Source organism: Hemitrygon akajei, chromosome 4, assembly GCF_048418815.1.
Source record: "Hemitrygon akajei chromosome 4, sHemAka1.3, whole genome shotgun sequence".
NCBI lineage: Eukaryota > Metazoa > Chordata > Chondrichthyes > Myliobatiformes > Dasyatidae > Hemitrygon > Hemitrygon akajei.
Window position 1 is genome coordinate 8,789,408 of NC_133127.1, and position 18,715 is coordinate 8,808,122.

The 18,715-nt window shown below is 44.5% G+C and overlaps 1 protein-coding gene across 4 annotated transcripts in view; it reads right to left on the reverse strand.

The window, feature by feature from the left end:
- LOC140726113 (sideroflexin-5-like) overlaps positions 1-18,715 on the reverse strand; it is a 263,726-nt gene that overhangs the window by 76,300 nt on the left and 168,711 nt on the right. For 2 of the 4 annotated variants that reach the window (XR_012098577.1, XM_073042066.1), the window contains one exon: positions 5,681-6,301. The exons of the other annotated variants lie outside the window; for them this stretch is intronic. Coding sequence is in view for 1 of the 2 variants with exons in the window: in XM_073042066.1 (XP_072898167.1) it covers positions 6,254-6,301 (48 nt within the window). In the remaining variant the exon portion in view is untranslated. Of the gene's footprint in view, positions 1-5,680; positions 6,302-18,715 lie in introns of those variants that run through there. 4 annotated transcript variants of the gene reach the window in all.

The following is an 18,715-nucleotide window of genomic DNA, read 5'->3' on the forward strand; positions in this document are numbered from 1 at the left end:
TCAAGGACGCTTCATCTTATGTTCTCGATGTTTATTGCTTGCTTGCTCATTTGTGTTTTTGTTTGTTTGTTTTTATGATTCTCTTTCTTTGTGGATTTGTAGTTTGTTGTCTGGTCTTTCAATGATCCTATCGTGCTTCTTGAATTAACTGTGAGTGCCAGTTGGAAATTGAATCTCAGGGTTGTATATGGTGACATACATATTTGTACTTTGGTAATAAATTTACTTTGAACTCTGAACCAGGCTGTCAAAGCACCACAAACTCTTCCACCGATAAAGAGATAAAGATTAGTAGCGCGCCAAAGGTTTAAAAAGGAAAGGAAGTTTTCAATGGTTATTTAAATTGTAGCAAGAGGCGGAGAGGGAAGAGGTAAAAGAAGCTCGGAGAAAAGCTGTTTTTTTTAACTGATCGCGGCAAAGAGGCTAAACTATGCAGGCGCGTGACGGAGCGCGCCAAAGGTTTAAAAAGAAAGACCGCCATATACAGCGGCCATCGTCGGAGTGGACTGAGGCAGAGTGGGTCGGCTCTGGCTCAAGCAGGCTTCAGCAAGAACAGGCAGAGGCGAGGTTGAACGGGGCACGACTGCGCAAGCACGTGAAAGTCGGCCCGTGAGGCCACGGGAGAATTTAAATAGCGAGCAGAAGCTGAGTATGAGCTCCACTCCAGGTGAGGTAAGGCCGGGTAAACTCCTTTAATTAATCTAATTAGCTTAGGAGTAGGAAATGGAGGCAGCAGTTAGGGCAGGTGAGTGCTCCGTTTGCAGTATGTGGGAAGTCAGGGTGAGCTCAGTTGTCCCTGATGACTACACCTGCGAAAGGTGCATCCAGCTGCAGCTCCTGACAAACCGTGTTAGGGAACTGGAGCTGGAGCTGGATGAACTTTGGATTATTCGGGAGACAGAGGCAGAAATAAACAGAAGTTACAGGGAGATAGTCACCCCTAGGAGTCAGGAGACAGGTAGTTGGGTGACTGTCAGGAGAGGGAAGGGGAATAGACAGGAAGAGCAGAGCACCCCTGTGGCCGTTCCCATCAACAATAACTATACTGTTTTGGATACTGTTGGTGGGGACGACCTACCAGGGACAAGTTGTAGTGGTTGCGTCTCTGACACCGAGACTGGACCCTCAGCTCAGAAGGGAAGGAGGGAAAAGAGGAGAGCAGTAGTGATAGGGGATTCGATAGTTAGGGGGACAGACAGGAGGTTCTGTAGAAGAGATCGAGAATCCCGGATGGTCTGTTGCCTCCCTGGTGCCAGGGTCCGCGATATTTCGGATCGAGTTCTCAGTATTCTCAGAGGGAGGGTAAGCAGCTGGATGTCGTGATCCATGTAGGGACCAATGACGTGGGTAGGAAGAGTGAGGAGGTCCTGAAAGGTGAGTTTAGGGAGTTAGGCACCAAGTTAAAGGACAGGACCTCCAGGATAGCAATCTCAGGATTGCTACCAGTGCCACGTGCAGGTGGGTTTAGAAATAGTAAGATAGTGCCGATCAACACGTGGCTGAAGACATGGTGCAGGAGGGAGGGCTTCAGATTTAGAGATAACTGGGCAGTTTTCCAGGGAAGGTGGGACCTGTTCCGGCAGGACGGTTTACATCTGAACTGGAGGGGGACAAATATTCTTGCAGGTAGGTTTGCTAGAGAGGTTCCAGTGGATTTAAACTAGCTATGAGGGGGGAGGGGAACCAGAGTGTAGGAACAGATGTATGGGAGAAGGAAGAAAAAGAAGACAGTAAAGTTCTTTGTACTGTTAGAGATAAACAGAGAGGAAGAGGTGGAGAATTTCTTAAATGCATTTATTTTAATGCTAGGAGCATTGTAAGAAAGGTGGATGAGCTTAGAGCATGGATTGATACCTGGAAATATGATGTTGTAGCTATTAGTGAAATATGGTTGCAGGAGGGGTCTGATTGGCAACTAAATATTCCTGGATTTCGTTGCTTCAGGTGTGATAGAATCGGAGGGGCAAGAGGAGGAGGTGTTGCATTGCTTGTCAGAGAAAATATTACAGCGGTGCTCTGGCAGGATAGATTAGAGGGTTCATCTAGGGAGACTATTTGGGTGGAATTGAGGAATGGGAAAGGTGTAGTAACACTTATAGGGGTGTATTATAGACCACCTAATGGGGAGCGAGAATTGGAGGAGCAAATTTGCAAGGAGATAGCAGATATTTGTAGTAAGCACAGGGTTGTGATTGTGGGAGATTTTAATTTTCCACACATTGACTGGGAAGCCCATTCTGTAAAAGGGATGGATGGTTTGGAGTTTGTAAAATGTGTGCAGGATATTTTTTTGCAGCAATATATAGAGGTACCGACTAGAGAAGTGGCAGTGTTGGATCTTCTGTTAGGGAATGAAATAGGTCAGGTGACGGAGGTATGTGTTGGGGAGCACTTCGGGTCCAGTGATCACAATGCCATTAGTTTCAATATAATTTTGGAGAAGGATAGGACTGGACCCAGGGTTGAGATTTTTGATTGGAGAAAGGCTAACTTTGAGGCGATGCGAAAGGATTTAGAAGGAGTGGATTGGGACAATTTGTTTTATGAGAAGGATGTAATAGAGAAATGGAGGTCATTTAAAGGTGAAATTTTGAGTGCACAGAATCTTTATGTTCCTGTTAGGTTGAAAAGAAAGGTTAAAAGTTTGATAGAACCATGGTTTTCAAGGGATATTGGAAACTTGGTTAGGAAAAAGAGAGATATCTACAATAAATATAGGCAGCATGGAGTAAATGAGGTGCTCGAGGAATATAAAGAATGTAAAAAGAATCTTAAGAAAGAAATTAGAAAAGCTAAAAGAAGATACGAGGTTGCTTTGGCAAGTAAGGTGAAAATAAATCCAAAGGGTTTCTACAGTTATATTAATAGCAAAAGGATAGTGAGGGATAAAATTGGTCCCTTAGAGAATCAGAGTGGACAGCTATGTGTGGAGCTGAAAGAGATGGGGGAAATTTTGAACAATTTGTTTTCTTCAGTATTCACTAAGGAGAAGGATATTGAATTGTGTAAGGTAAGGGAAACAAGTAGGGAAGTTATGGAAATTATGACGATTAAAGAGGAGGAAGTACTGGCGCTTTTAAGGAATATAAAAGTGGATAAATCTCCGGATCCTGACAGGATGTTCCCTAGGACCTTGAGGGAAGTCAGTGTAGAAATAGCAGGGGCTCTGACAGAAATATTTCAAATGTCATTAGAAACGGGGATGGTGCCGGAGGATTGGCGTATTGCTCATGTGGTTCCATTGTTTAAAAAGGGTTTTAAGAGTCAACCTAGCAATTATAGGCCTGTCAGTTTGACGTCAGTGTGGGTAAATTAATGGAAAGTATTCTTAGAGATGGTATATATAATTATCTGGATAGACAGGGTCTGATTAGGAACAGTCAACATGGATTTGTGCATGGAAGGTCATGTTTGACAAATCTTATTGAATTTTTTGAAGAGGTTACAAGGAAAGTTGAGAGGGTAAAGCAGTGGATGTTGTCTATATGGACTTCAGTAAGGCCTTTGACAAGGTTCCGCACGGAAGGTTAGTTAGGAAGGTTCAATTGTTAGGAATTAATATTGAAGTAGTAAAATGGATTCAACAGTGGCTGGATGGGAGATGCCAGAGAGTAGTGGTGGATAACTGTTGGTCAGGTTGGAGGCCGGTGACTAGTGGTGTGCCTCAGGGATCTGTACTGGGTCCAATATTGTTTGTCATATACATTAATGATCTGGATGATGGGGTGGTAAATTGGATCAGTAAGTATACAGATGATACTAAGGTAAGTGGCATTGTGGATAATGAAGTAGGTTTTCAAAGTTTGCAGAGAGATTTAGGCCAGTTAGAAGAGTGGGCTGAGCGATGGCAGATGGAGTTTAATGCTGATAAGTGTGAGGTGCTACATTTTGGTAGGAATAATCCAAATAGGACATACATGGTAAATGGTAGGGCATTGAAGAATGCAGTAAAACAGAGTGATCTAGGAATAATGGTGCATAGTTCCCTGAAGGTGGAATCTCATGTGGATAGGGTGGTGAAGAAAGCTTTTGGTATGTTGACCTTTATAAATCAGAGTATTGAGTATAGGAGTTGGGATGCAATGTTAAAATTGTACAAGGCATTGGTAAGGCTGAATTTGGAGTATTGTGTACAGTTCTGGTCACCGAATTATAGGAAAGATGTCAAGAAAATAGAGAGTACAGAGAAGATTTACTAAAATGTTACCTGGGTTTCAGCACCTGAGTTACAGGGAAAGATTGAACAAGTTAGGTCTTTATTCTTTGGAGCGCAGAAGGTTGAGGGGGGACTTGATAGAGGTGTTTAAAATTATGAGGAGGATAGATAGAGTTGACGTGGATAGGCTTTTTCCATTGAGAGTAGGGGAGATTCAAACAAGAGGACATGAGTTGAGAGTTAGGGGCAAAAGTTTAAGGGTAACATGAGGGGGAATTTCTTTACTCAGAGAGTGGTAGCTGTGTGGAACGAGCTTCCAGTAGAAGTGGTAGAGGCAGGTTCGGTATTGTCATTTAAAGTAAAATTGGATAGGTATATGGACAGGAAAGGAATGGAGGGTTATGGGCTGAGTGCAGGTCAGTGGGACTAGGTGAGTGTAAACGTTCGGCATGGACTAGAAGGGCCGAGATGGCCTGTTTCCGTGCTGTAATTGTTATATGCTTATGGTTATATTAGTTTATTTGTCTCATGAACATCGAAACATGCAGTGAAATGTGTTGTTTGTGTCAACGACTGACACAGTCCGAGGGTGTGTTGGGGCAGCCCGCACGTGTCGCCATGCTTCTGGTGCCAAAGTAGCGTGCCCACAGCTTACTAGCCGTTACTAACTTGTATGTCTTTGGAATGAAGAAGGAAACTGGAACACCCGGAAGAAACTCATGCCGTCACAGGGAGAGTATGTTGAGGGAATTGATGTACGATTGTGATCACTGGTTCTGTGATAGCTAATGCTACCAAAGGTTCAAAGGTCCAATTTAATGTCAGAGAAATGTATACAATATACATCCTGAAATGCTTTTTCTTTGCAACCATTCACAAAAACAGAGAAGTGCTCCAAAGAATGAACAACAGCCAAATGTGAGAACCTCAAAGATCCCCCCCCCCACCTCCGGCTCCCCCCTCCGGCATGTAAGTGGCAGCAAGCAACAATCCTCCCTCCCCTCACTGGCAAAAAAAGGCGAGCATTGCACTCAAGCGTGTGCAAAGCAATAGCTAAGATACAGACTTGCAGTTATCCCAAAGACTGTGTTTCACTCAGGAGTTCAACATACCACAGGTTCTCTCTCTCTAATAAGGGAAAAAGAGGTGTCTCCATTCCACCTGATTTATGGGGAACTGGCCACCCTCTGGCCAACTTAGTTGATACCAATGTGTCTGAGTTCCCATCTCTGTGGGAAGAGCTGTGTTCAGGTAGAGATTGTCGTGGCCTTTTCACTTTGTTTGTCTGTCTGCACTACACTTTCCCCGTAGCTGTGACACTATACTCTGCGTTCCATTGTCCTTTTGTACCACCTCGATGTACCTGAATGATCTGTCTGGATGGAACACAAACCAGAGCTTTTCACTGTATGTGTTAAAGTAATAAACCAATTACCAAGTCAAAGATTATAGATGAGCTTTATTTGCCACGTGCACACAACTATACAATGAAATTCAACATTTATATCAAATCAGCAGGCACTGTGCTGGGCAGTCTGCAAGTGGCACCAACATACCATAACTAAGGGTTAGCATTACACGTATGACTTTGGAATGTGAAACTCTGCAGGAACCTTCACAGTCATGGGGAAGGCATACAAAATCCTTACAGACTCTGGTGGGAATTGAGCCCCGGTCAGTGATTGTTGGCACTGTAAAGCATCATGCTAACTGATCCACTATTGTGCCGCAATTTCTATCAAAGATTCGCAGAGCATGCAGAACCGAGGTTTGATACAGTGTGAATCTCCTGTCATACTGCCCTCTCAGGTGTGCTCAGGGGAGGCAGAGAATAGGACAGATTATACACTCAGTAGCCACCTGTACTCCTGCTCGTTAATGCAAATGTCTAATCAGCCAATCATGTGGCAGCAACTCAATGCATAAAAGCTTGCAGACACGGTCAAGAGGTTCAGTTGTTGTTCAGACAAACATCGGAATGGGGAAGCATTGGCAACTAGGTGACTTTGCCTGTGGAGTAATAGTTGGTGCCTGACGGGGTAGTTTGAGTATCTCAGAAACTGCCGATCTCCCGGGTAGCTCAGTAGTCTCTGGACTTTACAGAGAATGGTGTGAAAAGCAAGAAACATCCAGAGAGCTGCAGTTCTATGGACAAAAACATCTTGTTAATGAGAGTTCTGTGGGGAATGGCTAGACTGGCTCTAGCTGACAGCTGACAGGAAGGCGACAGTAACTCAAGTAACCGTGTGTTACAACAGTGGTGTACAGTAGAGCATCTCTGAATACACGACACGCTGCACCTTGAAGTGGATGGGCTACAGCAGTAGAAGACCACAAACAGGAGGTATCTAATAAAGTGGCCACTGAGTGTAGAACGGAGAATATTCTATGTTACCACATCAAACGTTGCCAGGGCAGCTACACGATGAGTAATATTTACCCTACCGCATAAACTAGCGCCCTTAGCTCTGCTGAAAATGCTCCATACTGTTCCCCAGTGAGTGACCCTCACACTGCTGAATACACAGGAAGTGCTTGGAGATGCACACTGTGTAACCGTCACCCAGCTGAACAAACAGGAACCTCCATATGGTTACTCAGTGAGTGACTCCTATTCCGCTGAATAAACAGCAATTGTGGAGCTACACAGTTGGCACCCTGTGTACACCATCACTGCAACTTTACAGAGAAGAACTGAGATGCAGATTGATGCAACGTACGTGTTAACATTATTAAAAATGGACTGAGACTTAGAATGGACGGAGGCACAGTGGGGCATTGGTGTCATGACAACAACCTTTCTTTCCCTCAGTGTCAGCATGACAAAGGAGCTGACATTGACTGCAGAAACGGGGTCTCTACATGGGGTCCTGTCTACGCCAATAGTGCTGAGGTTGAGAGAGTTGAGAGCTTCAAGTTCCTAGGAGTGAACATCACCAATAGCCTGTCCTGGTCCAACCATGGTCCAATCAAATATTGAAAGGTCTGGATAGAGTGGATGTAGGAAGGATGTTTCCTAAATGCTAACCACTACGCAATCGTGCTGCCATTTTGATCAAAGATTCCCAGAGCAGAAGTTTTAAACAGAGTAAACCTCCTAACACAGTGACTTCTCAGGTGTGTTCCTGGGAGGTAGAAAATAGGACAGATATACACTCAGTGGTCGGTTTATTATGTATGCTGGTACACCTATTCATTAATGCAAATATCTAACCAGCCAATCATGCGGCAGCAACTCAATGCATAAAAGCATGTAGACATGGTCAAGAGGTTCAGTTGTTGTTCAGACCGAACATCAGAATGGGGAAGTAATGTGATCTAAGTGACTTTGACCCAGGTGGAATGATTGTTGGTGCCAGACAGGATGATTTGAGTATTTCAGAGACTGATGATCTCCTGGGATTGTCACACACAACAAAGAATGTTGTGAAAAATAAGAAATATCCAGTGAGCAGCAGTTCTGTGGATGAAAATGCCTTTTTAATGAGAGAGGTCAGAGACCAGAGGGCACAGCCTCAGAATAGATGGATGTTTATTTAGAACAGAGATGAGGAGGAACTTCTTTAGCCCAAGGGTGGTGAATCTGTGTAATTCATGGTCACAGGTGGCTGTGGAGGCCAAGTCATTAAAGGTGTGGTTGATAGATTCTTAGGAGAGAAGTCAGGAGAATGGGGTTGAGATGGATAATAAATCAGCCATGATGGAATGGCAATGCAGACTTGATGGACAGAATGGCCACATTCTACTCCTGTGTCTAATGGTCTTATGGTCACGTTGATGCCATGGTCAAGAAAGCTCACCAGCACATAGAACATAGAAATTACAGCACAGTACAGGCCCTTCGGCCCACAATGTTGTACCGACCATGTAACCTACTCTAGAAACTGCCTAGAATTACCCTACTGCATAATGCTCTGTTTTTCTCAGCTCCATGTACCTATCTAAGAGTCTACTTCTCAGGAGGTAACAGAAATTCAGACCGTCCCCATCAACACCTAACAATTTGCACAGACGCATCCTATCAGAATGTATCTCAACTGAATGAGAGGCGTATGGAGCACTGTGGTCTAGGTACAGATACATCGGACCAGGCCACCATGAACTAGATGGGCCAAAGGACTTGTTTCTCTGCTACAGTGCTCTATCACTCTAACTTGCTATGGCAACTGCTCTTGACTGCAAGAAACTGCAGAGAGTTGTGGACACACCTCAGCATATCACGGAAACCAGTCTCCTCTCCATGGAGGCACTTCCCAGTACCTCGGTAAAGCAACCAGCATAATCGAAGACCTACTCACCCCAGATATTCTCTCTTCTCCCCTCTTCCATCAGACAGGAGATACAAAAGCCTGAAAGCACACACCACCAGGCTCAAGGGCTTGTACCCTGTTGTTTTATGACCACTGAACAAACCTTATACAAAAAGATGGACACTGGACTCACAATATACCTTCTAAAGGCCTTGCATCTATCGTCTGCCTGAACTGCAACTGTAACACTTTATTCTGCATTCTGTAGGGAGAAGTGCTGTCGACATTTTGGGCCAAGACCCTTCGTCAGGATGAAGTGTCAACAGCGCTTCTCCCTATAGATGCTGCCTGGCCTGCTGTGTTCTACCAGCATTTTGTGTGTGTTGCTTGAATTTCCAGCATCTGCAGATTTCCTCGTGTTTGCCATTCTGCATTCTGTTATTGTTTTCCCTTTGAACGACCTCAATGCACTGATATGGTGAAATGACCTGTTTGGATGGCATGCCAAAGTTTTTTCACTGTGTCCTGGTAAATCTGACAATATACCAATCACCAAGCTTGAAGAATTGAGAGACCTAATCCAGTATCTCAACATTTCTCATACATCCGAAACAGAACCGATCCCATTATTGTAACATCAATCCTGGCTCATTATGCCCCCCTTCAGCATCCAACACCAATGCACCATCTTCCTGCTACTTGCCTGTGTCCAACAGAGATACCACAACTAAACAGCAAAACCCTTTAAACATCCAATACAGAATCAGGATCAGAAACAGGTTTAGTATCAGTGACATACGCAGGCACATTCAGTATATTGCCAGGGTGCCCAAGACTTTGGCACAATACTGCATTTGCCAACATGGAGAGCATGTTTGTAAATCTGGCAGGAGGAAAAGGCGTTGGGAATGGTGAGGGTGGAGGGCTGCGTGACGGGTAGCAGAGAAGGAGTGCCGCGGCGGGGAAGTCGCACGGGTGCAGACACACCCAACCCTGAGAAACCTGGCAAGGTAACTTGATTCCAACCAATTGGTTTACTGATCATTACAGAATGTCTCTCTGATGCTTCCCGCTCCCACCCCCCTCCCTTCCCCTTTTACCAACAATGATTCCCCTCTCCCTGCCTCAGTCCACAATAGAGACCTGTATCAGAATCAGGTTTATCATCACACACGTATGTCATTAATGTTCTTTTTGTAGCAGCAGTACAGTGCATTACGTAAGATTAATACAGCACATTACTGTGCAGAAGTCTTGGGCATCCTAGCTATATATACGTGCCTAAGACTTTGCATGGTACTCTATGTCGGTAAATTTGTTGTTTTGTTGTAACAGTACAGTGTGACACATAAAAAAAATCACAGCAAGTTACAATAACAAATAAATAAATAAGTGGCCAATGGTGAGGTAGTGTTCATAGGCCATTCAGAAATCTGAGGGCAGAGGTGTAGAAGCTGTTCTTAAAACCTTGAATGTGTGTCTTCAGGCTCCTGTGCCTCTTCCCTGATGGTAGCAATGAGAAGAGGGCATGTCCCAGATTATTGACTGATGCCTCTTAATTGTCCTTTGTGGGAGAAGTCACAGGCTTGGGAAGCATTGTTGGATTACCGGAGGTGATTAGATGCTGCTGATTGGCCAGCTTTCTCCGTCATCGAGGACATCTTCAAGAGGTGGTGCCTCAATAAGACATCATCCATCAATAAGGACCTCCATTATCCGGAACAAGTCCTCTTCTCATTGCTACCATCAAGGAGAAGGTACAGGAGCCTGAAGATAAACATAACGATTTCAGAACAGCTTCTTCCCCTCTGCCTTCTGATTGTTGAATGGGCACTGGACCCCTATACACCACCTCACTACTTCTTTTCCATTTTTTGCACTACTTATTTAATTTAACTTTCTAATATACTGTATAACTACACTTGTTACTGTTGTCAGCAGTACGCTGACAAGTTGAGTTTATTTCCATATGCATAAGTATTCATGTGCAGAGGTGTAATGTGAAACTTTCTGCAGCAGTATCACAGGCACTTGGTATTAGAGGCTCAACATTTAGAAGCAAAAAAGTCATAAATTAAGCATTAATTATACAAAATTGTAAGAGCAAAGAATCCCTGCTGTCGTCTTACAACTTTTCATACTGATAGTGGTATAATTTCGTTATGTTATATTTACTGGGTTAGTAGGTAATTGTAAATTGTCCTGTAATTGTCCAGCCTACCTGCCATTAAGGACGTATACAGTTCTGTGCAAAAGTCTTAGAAACATGTAAAATAAATTCTGTAAAGCAAAGATGTTTTCAAATATAATGAAAATTTTCTAAGTTTCAAAAATTTACGATAAAGAGCAGTAAACAGTAAAAAAAAACGAAACTAAATCAATTTTTGGTGTAACCACCGTTTGCCTTTTAAAATGCATCAATCTTTTAGGTACATTGTCATGAGTTTTAAGAAAATCGGCTGGTAGGTTATTCTAAGCATCTTGGAGAACTTGCCACAGTTCTGCAGACTGGCTGTATCGCTCGCTTTTGTACTCAAGTTTCTATTTGAAAAGTCTATATTACTTTATTTAATGAAATTCAAAAAATTCTCTGTAACATTTAATTTTTTTGGAAAATTAATGTTTGGAAATCTAAAATTTCCTCTTTTCTAATGACACAAATGCAGAAGACAAAAGATAAAGTTCTAAAATAAAAAAAATATATATAAAAAAAATAAATCTCAGGTTCCTAAGACTTTTGCACTGTATTTGTATACAGAAAGGTGCCGGAAAAGGACCAGGAACATCGTGAAGGATCCCACACGCCCTGCTCATGCACTGTTTGTCCACTCCCATCGGGGAGGAGGCTAAGCAGCATCCACATCACAACCATTACACTCAAAAACAGTTACTTTCTACAAGCAGTAAGACAGATCAACACCTCCACCCACTAACCCACCTTACCATATCCCCAACCACCACTACTTTATCATTTCCTGTAGACTCTTCTGTACCTAGTGCCACTTTATGGACATACAATCAATATATGTATTTAAACTACCTTATGTATTTATATTTGTTGTGTTTTTCAAATTGGTCTTTATCATCCACAGCATTTTGGAGGGGGAGAGAGAGCAGCCAGATGTCTTGGTACATATTCGTACCAATGACATTGGAAGGAAAAGCAAAGAGGTCCTGAAGAGAGAATTTAGAGAGCTAGGCAGAAAGCTGAGAAGCAGGTCCTCCAAGGAAGTAATTTCTGGATTGCTGCCTGTGTCACGCACCAGTGAAGGTAGAAACAGGATGACCTGGCAGGTAAATGCATGGCTGAGAAGCTGGTGCAGGGGGCAGGGCTTCAGGTTTTTGGATCATGGGATCTCTTCTAGGGGAGGTATGTCCTGTACAAAAGTTACAGGTTGCACCTGAACCCAAGAGGACCAATATTCTCATGGGCAGGTTTGTTAGAGTTGTTGGGTGGGTTTAAACTAATTTGACAGGGGGAATGAGAACTGGAATGAAGGGGCTCAGGATAGGACGGACGGTAAATAAGTACAGATAGCGTGCAGTCAAACTGTCTGGAAGGGCAGGCAGAGGAGTAGATTGCAGCCAGCAGGGTGAGTATCAGTGCATTAGGGATGCAGAATCATTAAGGGTAGCAAATACAGCACTCAAGGTGTGGAGTATAGGAAATATGGTGTATGATCTTTTTGTGCTATTACAGGTTGTCAGGTATGACGTTGTGGCCATCTCAGAATCATAGCTGAAGGATTTCTGTAGTTCGGAGCTGAAGGTCTGAGGTTACATGTTGTGTTGGAGTCTGGTAGAGCAATTTGATTCACTGTCCCAGATACAGGCTCTGGACCCAAAATGTCGAATACTTATCTGCCTCCATAGATGCTTGCTAACCCGCTGAATGTTCCCAGAAGATTATATTTGCTCTCAATTCCAGCATCTAGTCACCTATTAATTAATTTCAACATTGTTCGTGTTGTCTGACATGGGTGATCATGGTCCTTCCATTGTTCATGATTGTTCCTGGCAGATTTTTCTACAGAAGTGGTTTGCCATTGCCTTCTGGGCTATATCTTTACACGACGGGTGACCCCAGCAATTATCAATACTCTTCAGAGATTGTCTACCTGGCGTCAGTGGTCACATAACCAGGACATGTGATCTGCACCAGCTGATCTGGGGGGTTGGTTGGAGAGGATGCTAAGTAGGCGCTACACCTTGCCCAAGGGTGACCTGTAGGCTGGCAAGGGAAGATGTTACATTGATTGGAGTACTGCGCAGATGCAAAAGAAACGTTTCCGTGCAGGTCCAGCAAAGAGCTTTAAAAAGAAGGAAGTTTTTCGATGGGAGTCATTGATTTGAGTACTGCATAGATGCAACAGGAGCTTTCCTGTGCAGAGACAGCAAAGAGCTTTAAAAATCCAGTCTCTATAAAAGAGAGTTACCACCTAGTGGAGTGGTCATTGTGGTAGCAGTTAGCATCCGAGTAGTCTGAGGCAGAGTAGTAAGGCTTTGGCTCAACGGCTTCAGCGAGAACAGGCGGAGGCAAGGTAAGTAGGTAAATTCTTTCCTTAATTCTTATTTAAATCTTGAGAGAATAGGGGTATGTCTGCTCTGGATGTCAGATGTGGGATTTCCGGGAGACTTCCAGCCTCCTTGATGGCCACATCTGCACAAGGTGTATCGAGATGCAGCCTCTTGGAGACCATATTAGGGAACTTGTTAGGGAAAGTGAGGCAGTGATAGACAGGAGCTACAGGAAGGTAGTCACTCCAAGGCTGCAGGAGACAGATAAATGGGTGACTGTTAGGAGAGGGGAGAATGTCAGATAGTGGATAGCACCCCTGTGGCCGTTCCCTCAACAATAAGTACTCCATTTTGAGTACTGTTGGGGGGGGGGGGGAATAACCTAACTGGGGGAAGCAACAGCGGCTGTGCCTCTGGCACCTCGTCTGGCCCTGTAGCTCGAAAGGGTTGGGAACTGAAGAGGATGGCAGCAATAATAGGGGACCCTATACTCAGGAGGGCAGATATGCGATTCTGTGGACGTGAAACGGAGACATGCATGGTGGTTTGCTTCCTGGGTGCCAGGATACACGATGTTTCTGAATATGTCCACAATGTCGTGAAAATGGAGGGTGAGCAGCCAGAAGTCATGGTATGTATTGGTACTAACGACATAGGCAGGAAAAGGGAGGAGACCCTGATAACAGAACACAGGGAGTTAGGAAGGAAGATGAGAAGCATGACCTCAAGGGTAGAAATCTTGGGATTTCTGCCTGTACCATGCAACAGTGAGGACAGGAATAGAATGAGGTGACAGATAAATGTGTGGAAGAAGAACTGGAGGAGAGGGCAGGGATTCAGATTTCTGGATAATTGGGACCTCTCTGGGGCAGGTGGGACCTGTACAAAGGGGACAGGTTGTAATTGAATCTGAAGAGGACAAATATTCTTGTGGGCAGGTTTACTAGAACTGTTGGGAGTAGTTTGACATAATATGGCAGGAGGATTGGAACCAGTATGACAGAACTGAGGATGAGCCAACAGGTTTACAAGTAGATGATGGGTGTAACATGAATGTAAGGAAGGACAAGCCAACGACAGGGTACAAATGCAGACAGAGCAAAGAGTTAAATTGTACCACAGAGGCACCATTCAAAAGGGCAAAGAATGCAGGAGTGAAGGTGCTGAATTTAAATGCTTGTAGCATTCAGAATAAGGTGGACAAACTCATGGCGCAACGTCGGTATGACGCTGTGGGCATCACTGAGTCTTGGCTGAAAGAAGGCCATAGTTGGGAGCTCAACATCAAAGGATAAACTTTGTATCGAAAGGACAGGCAGGAAGGCATAGGTGGTGGTGTGGCTCTGTTGGTAAGAGATGGAATTACATCTTTAGAAAGAGGTGACATAGGGTCAGAAAATGTTGGATCTTTGTGGGTGGAATTAAGAAATTGCACGGGTAAAAAAACCACTGTGGGAATCATATATAGGCCTCCAAATAGTAGCCAAGATGTCGGGCTCAGATTACAAAGGGAGCTGGAAAAGGCATGTAATAAGGGTAATGACACAATTGTAAAGGGGGACTTCAATATGCAAAGGGTTGGGAAAATCAGGTTGGTGTCAGATCAAAAGGAAAGGAATTTGTTGAATGCCTACGATACGGCTTTTTAGAGCAGCTCATGCTTGAGCCTTCTCGAGGAAAAGCTATCTTAGATTGGCTGTTGTATAATAACCCGGATCTTATTAGGGAGCCAATGTAAAGGAACTCTTAGGAGGCAGTGACCATAATGTGACTGAATTCATACTGCAGTTTGAGAGGGAGAAGCATAACTCAGATGTATCAATAAAGCAATGGAATAAAGGGGATTACGAGGCATGAGAGAGGAGCTTGCCCAGGTGGATTGGAGAGGGACACTGGCAGGGATGACAGCAGAGCAGAGATGGCTGGTTTCTGGGAATCTGTCCTTCACAAGGCGCAGGACAGATACGTCCCACAGAAGAAGTTGTTCTCAAGTTGCTGGTGTAGGTAACCGTGGCTGACAAGGGAAGTTAAGGACTGGATAAAAGCCAAAGAAAGGGCATAAAAGGCAGCAACAGTGAGTGGGAAGTTGGATGATTGGGAAGCTTTTAAAATCCAACAAAAAAAAACAACTAAAAAAAAGCTATAAGAAGGGAAAAGATGAAATATGAGGGCAAACTAGCCAATAATATAAAGCAGGCTCAAAGGGTAGTCATAGCCGAAGGGTGGTAGTGGGGACGAGCTCCCACTGCTAAACAAATGCTCGTCATGGCGTGCGTCTCAAACAGTCTCTGACAACTACCGGTAAGTCCAACTCCTGGCCAACATGTGGCATAGTTCTTATGCCCGGCGGAGCTGTTCTCACTGACAGGAGAAGGGGCAAAGGTGGACCACTGGCGCCTTAAAACCCCAATTTCAAAACTCCACTACCTTGCAGCTATACCCACTCACAGGAAAGGTTTTGGGGGTAAACCCCAAGGAAAAATCCGGAGTCAGAGTCCCGAAGGCGGCTGACTGCTGTACCCAGCACCGGCACGGCAACTCCTGTGATGCTGCTGGCACCAAACTGTATCGACTTCCGTCGTTCCTTTGGACGTGTCATCAGCATGGAGAGGGGGGTCCCACTGCATGGGCAACAGACGGATCTCCACATCAACTCTGCCCTGGCTTGTGCCCTGGAGAGGCCACAAACCAGTGACTACCAGAGGTGTGGTACCCATGGTCGACCACGACCGACGGAGGCCACAAAATATAAAGCAACTACAAATATAAAGTATTTGCAGTTATATAAAGAGTAAAAAGGAGGTGAGAGTTGATATTATACCACTAAAAAATGATGCTGGTGAGGTGCTCCTTTGGTAGAGATGTATTCCACCCTCCCCGTCACCTAATCTCAACATACGTTATAGAAATTCATCCTCTACTTTGTTAGTGTTGATTTTATTTTGCTTTGCCTAGAAGAAAGTCCTTGATTTCTGTCCTACCTCTGTATTACAGAACATAGAACAGTACAGCACAGAAACAGGCCCTTTGGCCTACAATGTTGTGCCAAACCAATTAAATTAGTAATCAGATGGCCAACTAAACTAATCCCTTCTGCCTACACAATATCCACATCCTTCCATTTCATGCACATTCATCTGCCACAACTTAACACATTAGTTTTCACAGCATTGTGGGCTGAATGGCCTTTTCCTCTGCTGTACTGTTCTATGTTCTGTGTGACTCAACAGGTCAGGCAGCATCTGCGGAGAGAGAAACTGAATTAAGTTGCATTCATGCTAGATACTGTGTAGATGCTGGAAATCCCGAGCAACAAACACTATATGCTGGAGGAACTCAGCAGGTCAGGCAGCATCTATAGAGAGGAATGAACAGTCGTTGATTTGGGCCGAAATCCTTTATCAGTACTGGAAAGTAAGGGGGAAGAGAAATTATGAACCCCTGACTTCCTCATAGGCACCCAGATTGACATCATAACCTATAAGCAACCCTGAACGCTGTATGTTTATTCCCCTCCACGGATGCTGCCTGACTAGCTGAGTTCCTCCAGCATTTTGTATGCATTTCTCACCAACATTCCCTTCCTCGGCACAAACAGATCTTAGTTCTATACAGTGATCTGCCTGTGACTAGCTCACATTATTCTTTATTTAAATTGCCCAAGTGATGTGAGTAAAACTTGTAGCTCAGGATCCAGAAACTCCGGGCTGTGAGTTGGATCAGAGTGATGGAGAGACAAGTGCAATTGCGGGAACTACTGCAGCAGTGAGATTTTCATTGGTACAGTTGAGTCGCTGGTTACTAGTGTCGACTGGTTGGTCAATTGATGAACAGGGACCATGTTGATCAAAGGCAAACTTATAGCAATAATGGATAAAATAATAAGTTTTGCAATATCAAAACTTACAGTGAAATATGTCATCTTGTATTAGATAGATAGATAGATACTTTATTCATCCCCATGGGGAAATTCAACTTTTTTCCAATGTCCCATACACTTGTTGTAGCAAAACTAATTACATACAATACTTAACTCAGTAAAAAATATGATATGCATCTAAATCACTATCTCAAAAAGCATTAATAATAGCTTTTAAAAAGTTCTTAAGTCCTGGCGGTTGAATTGTAAAGCCTAATGGCATTGGGGAGTATTGACCTCTTCATCCTGTCTGAGGAGCATTGCATCGATAGTAACCTGTCGCTGAAACTGCTTCTCTGTCTCTGGATGGTGCTATGTAGAGGATGTTCAGAGTTTTCCATAATTGACCGTAGCCTACTCAGCGCCCTTCGCTCAGCTACCGATGTTAAACTCTCCAGTACTTTGCCCACGACAGAGCCCGCCTTCCTTACCAGCTTATTAAGACGTGAGGCGTCCCTCTTCTTAATGCTTCCTCCCCAACACGCCACCACAAAGAAGAGGGCGCTCTCCACAACTGACCTATAGAACATCTTCAGCATCTCACTACAGACATTGAATGACGCCAACCTTCTAAGGAAGTACAGTCGACCAACACAGCCTGAGGATGTGCTGGGAGCATCCCACAAGTGTCCCCAGGCTTCCAACCTCAATATAGCATGCCCACACGTACTAATCTTGACCCGTACATCTTTGGAATGTGGGAGGAAACCGCAGCACCTGGAGGAACACCGATTAGTCAAGGAGAGACGTACAAACTCTTTATTGACAGCGGTGGGAATTGAACCTGGATCTTACTTTTTATCAAATTATTTATTTATGTCATGGTCCGGATCGGTTCCCCTTTAAATTTAGTTAAGTTGCATTATGATCCGGACCAGTGACTCCTTTTTCCTTTCTAATTCTGTTCCATGTGTCCCTTGAGCTTGGCCATTAAGGTCACCTACTCTCGACCCGAACCGGCAGCTTATAAGCCCCTGGCTTTAGCCGTTCAAGGTGAGAGTGTTAGGAAGCATTAGCAAGTCACCGTCGCTACCACAAGCCAGAGTTATCCAGCCCGCATCGGAGTGCTGGCCATTCGCCTTCCTTTGCCAGAGTGAGTCCGGGCAAGGTCAAACTGCCAGGGGTGAGTTGAAGGTGGAGTCCTGGCTCAACGTTCATGCCCAGTGTCCATGTCTATCCCTCGAAGAAAAGTCCCGGCTCGGTGCCTGAGTTGAAGGCTGTTCCTGTCCTGTGTTTAGGTATCCATGTTCTGGCTGCGGTGATCCAGGTGTCCTCATTCTGGCTGTGGCGATTCAAGGTCCTAGTCTCCAGGTCCAAGGTCCACGGCGATCCAAGTTCCCAATGTCCAAGTCCAAGGTCCGCGGCGATCCAAGTTCCCAGTCTCCAGGTGCAAGGTCCGCGGTGATCCAAGTTCCCAGTTTCCAGGTGCAAGATCCGCGGTGATCCAAGTTCCCAGTTTCCAAGCCCAAGGTCCGCGGCGATTCAAGTCCCTAGTCCCCTAGTCCGAGGTTCGTGTTCCTCTTTGTCCTCCTTGATTTCCTGGTTCTCTGTGTAGCGAGTAATAAACGCTATTTTATTGAACCTAAGAAAGACGGTTTGTGTCCTGCTTGTGGGTCCTCTCCCAGCACCCTTGCCCCCACCTCGTGACAATTTATTGAGATACAGCATGGAATAGGCCCTTCTGCCCTTTGAGCCGCACCATCAAATCCCCCAATTTAATCCTAGCCCAATCATGGGACAATTAACAATGACCAATTAACTACCAACCAGTACGTCTTTGGACCGTGGGAGGAAACTGGAGCCCCCCAGAGGAAACCCATGCAGTCATGGGGAGAACGTACAAACTCCTTACAGACAGCGGTGGGCATTGAA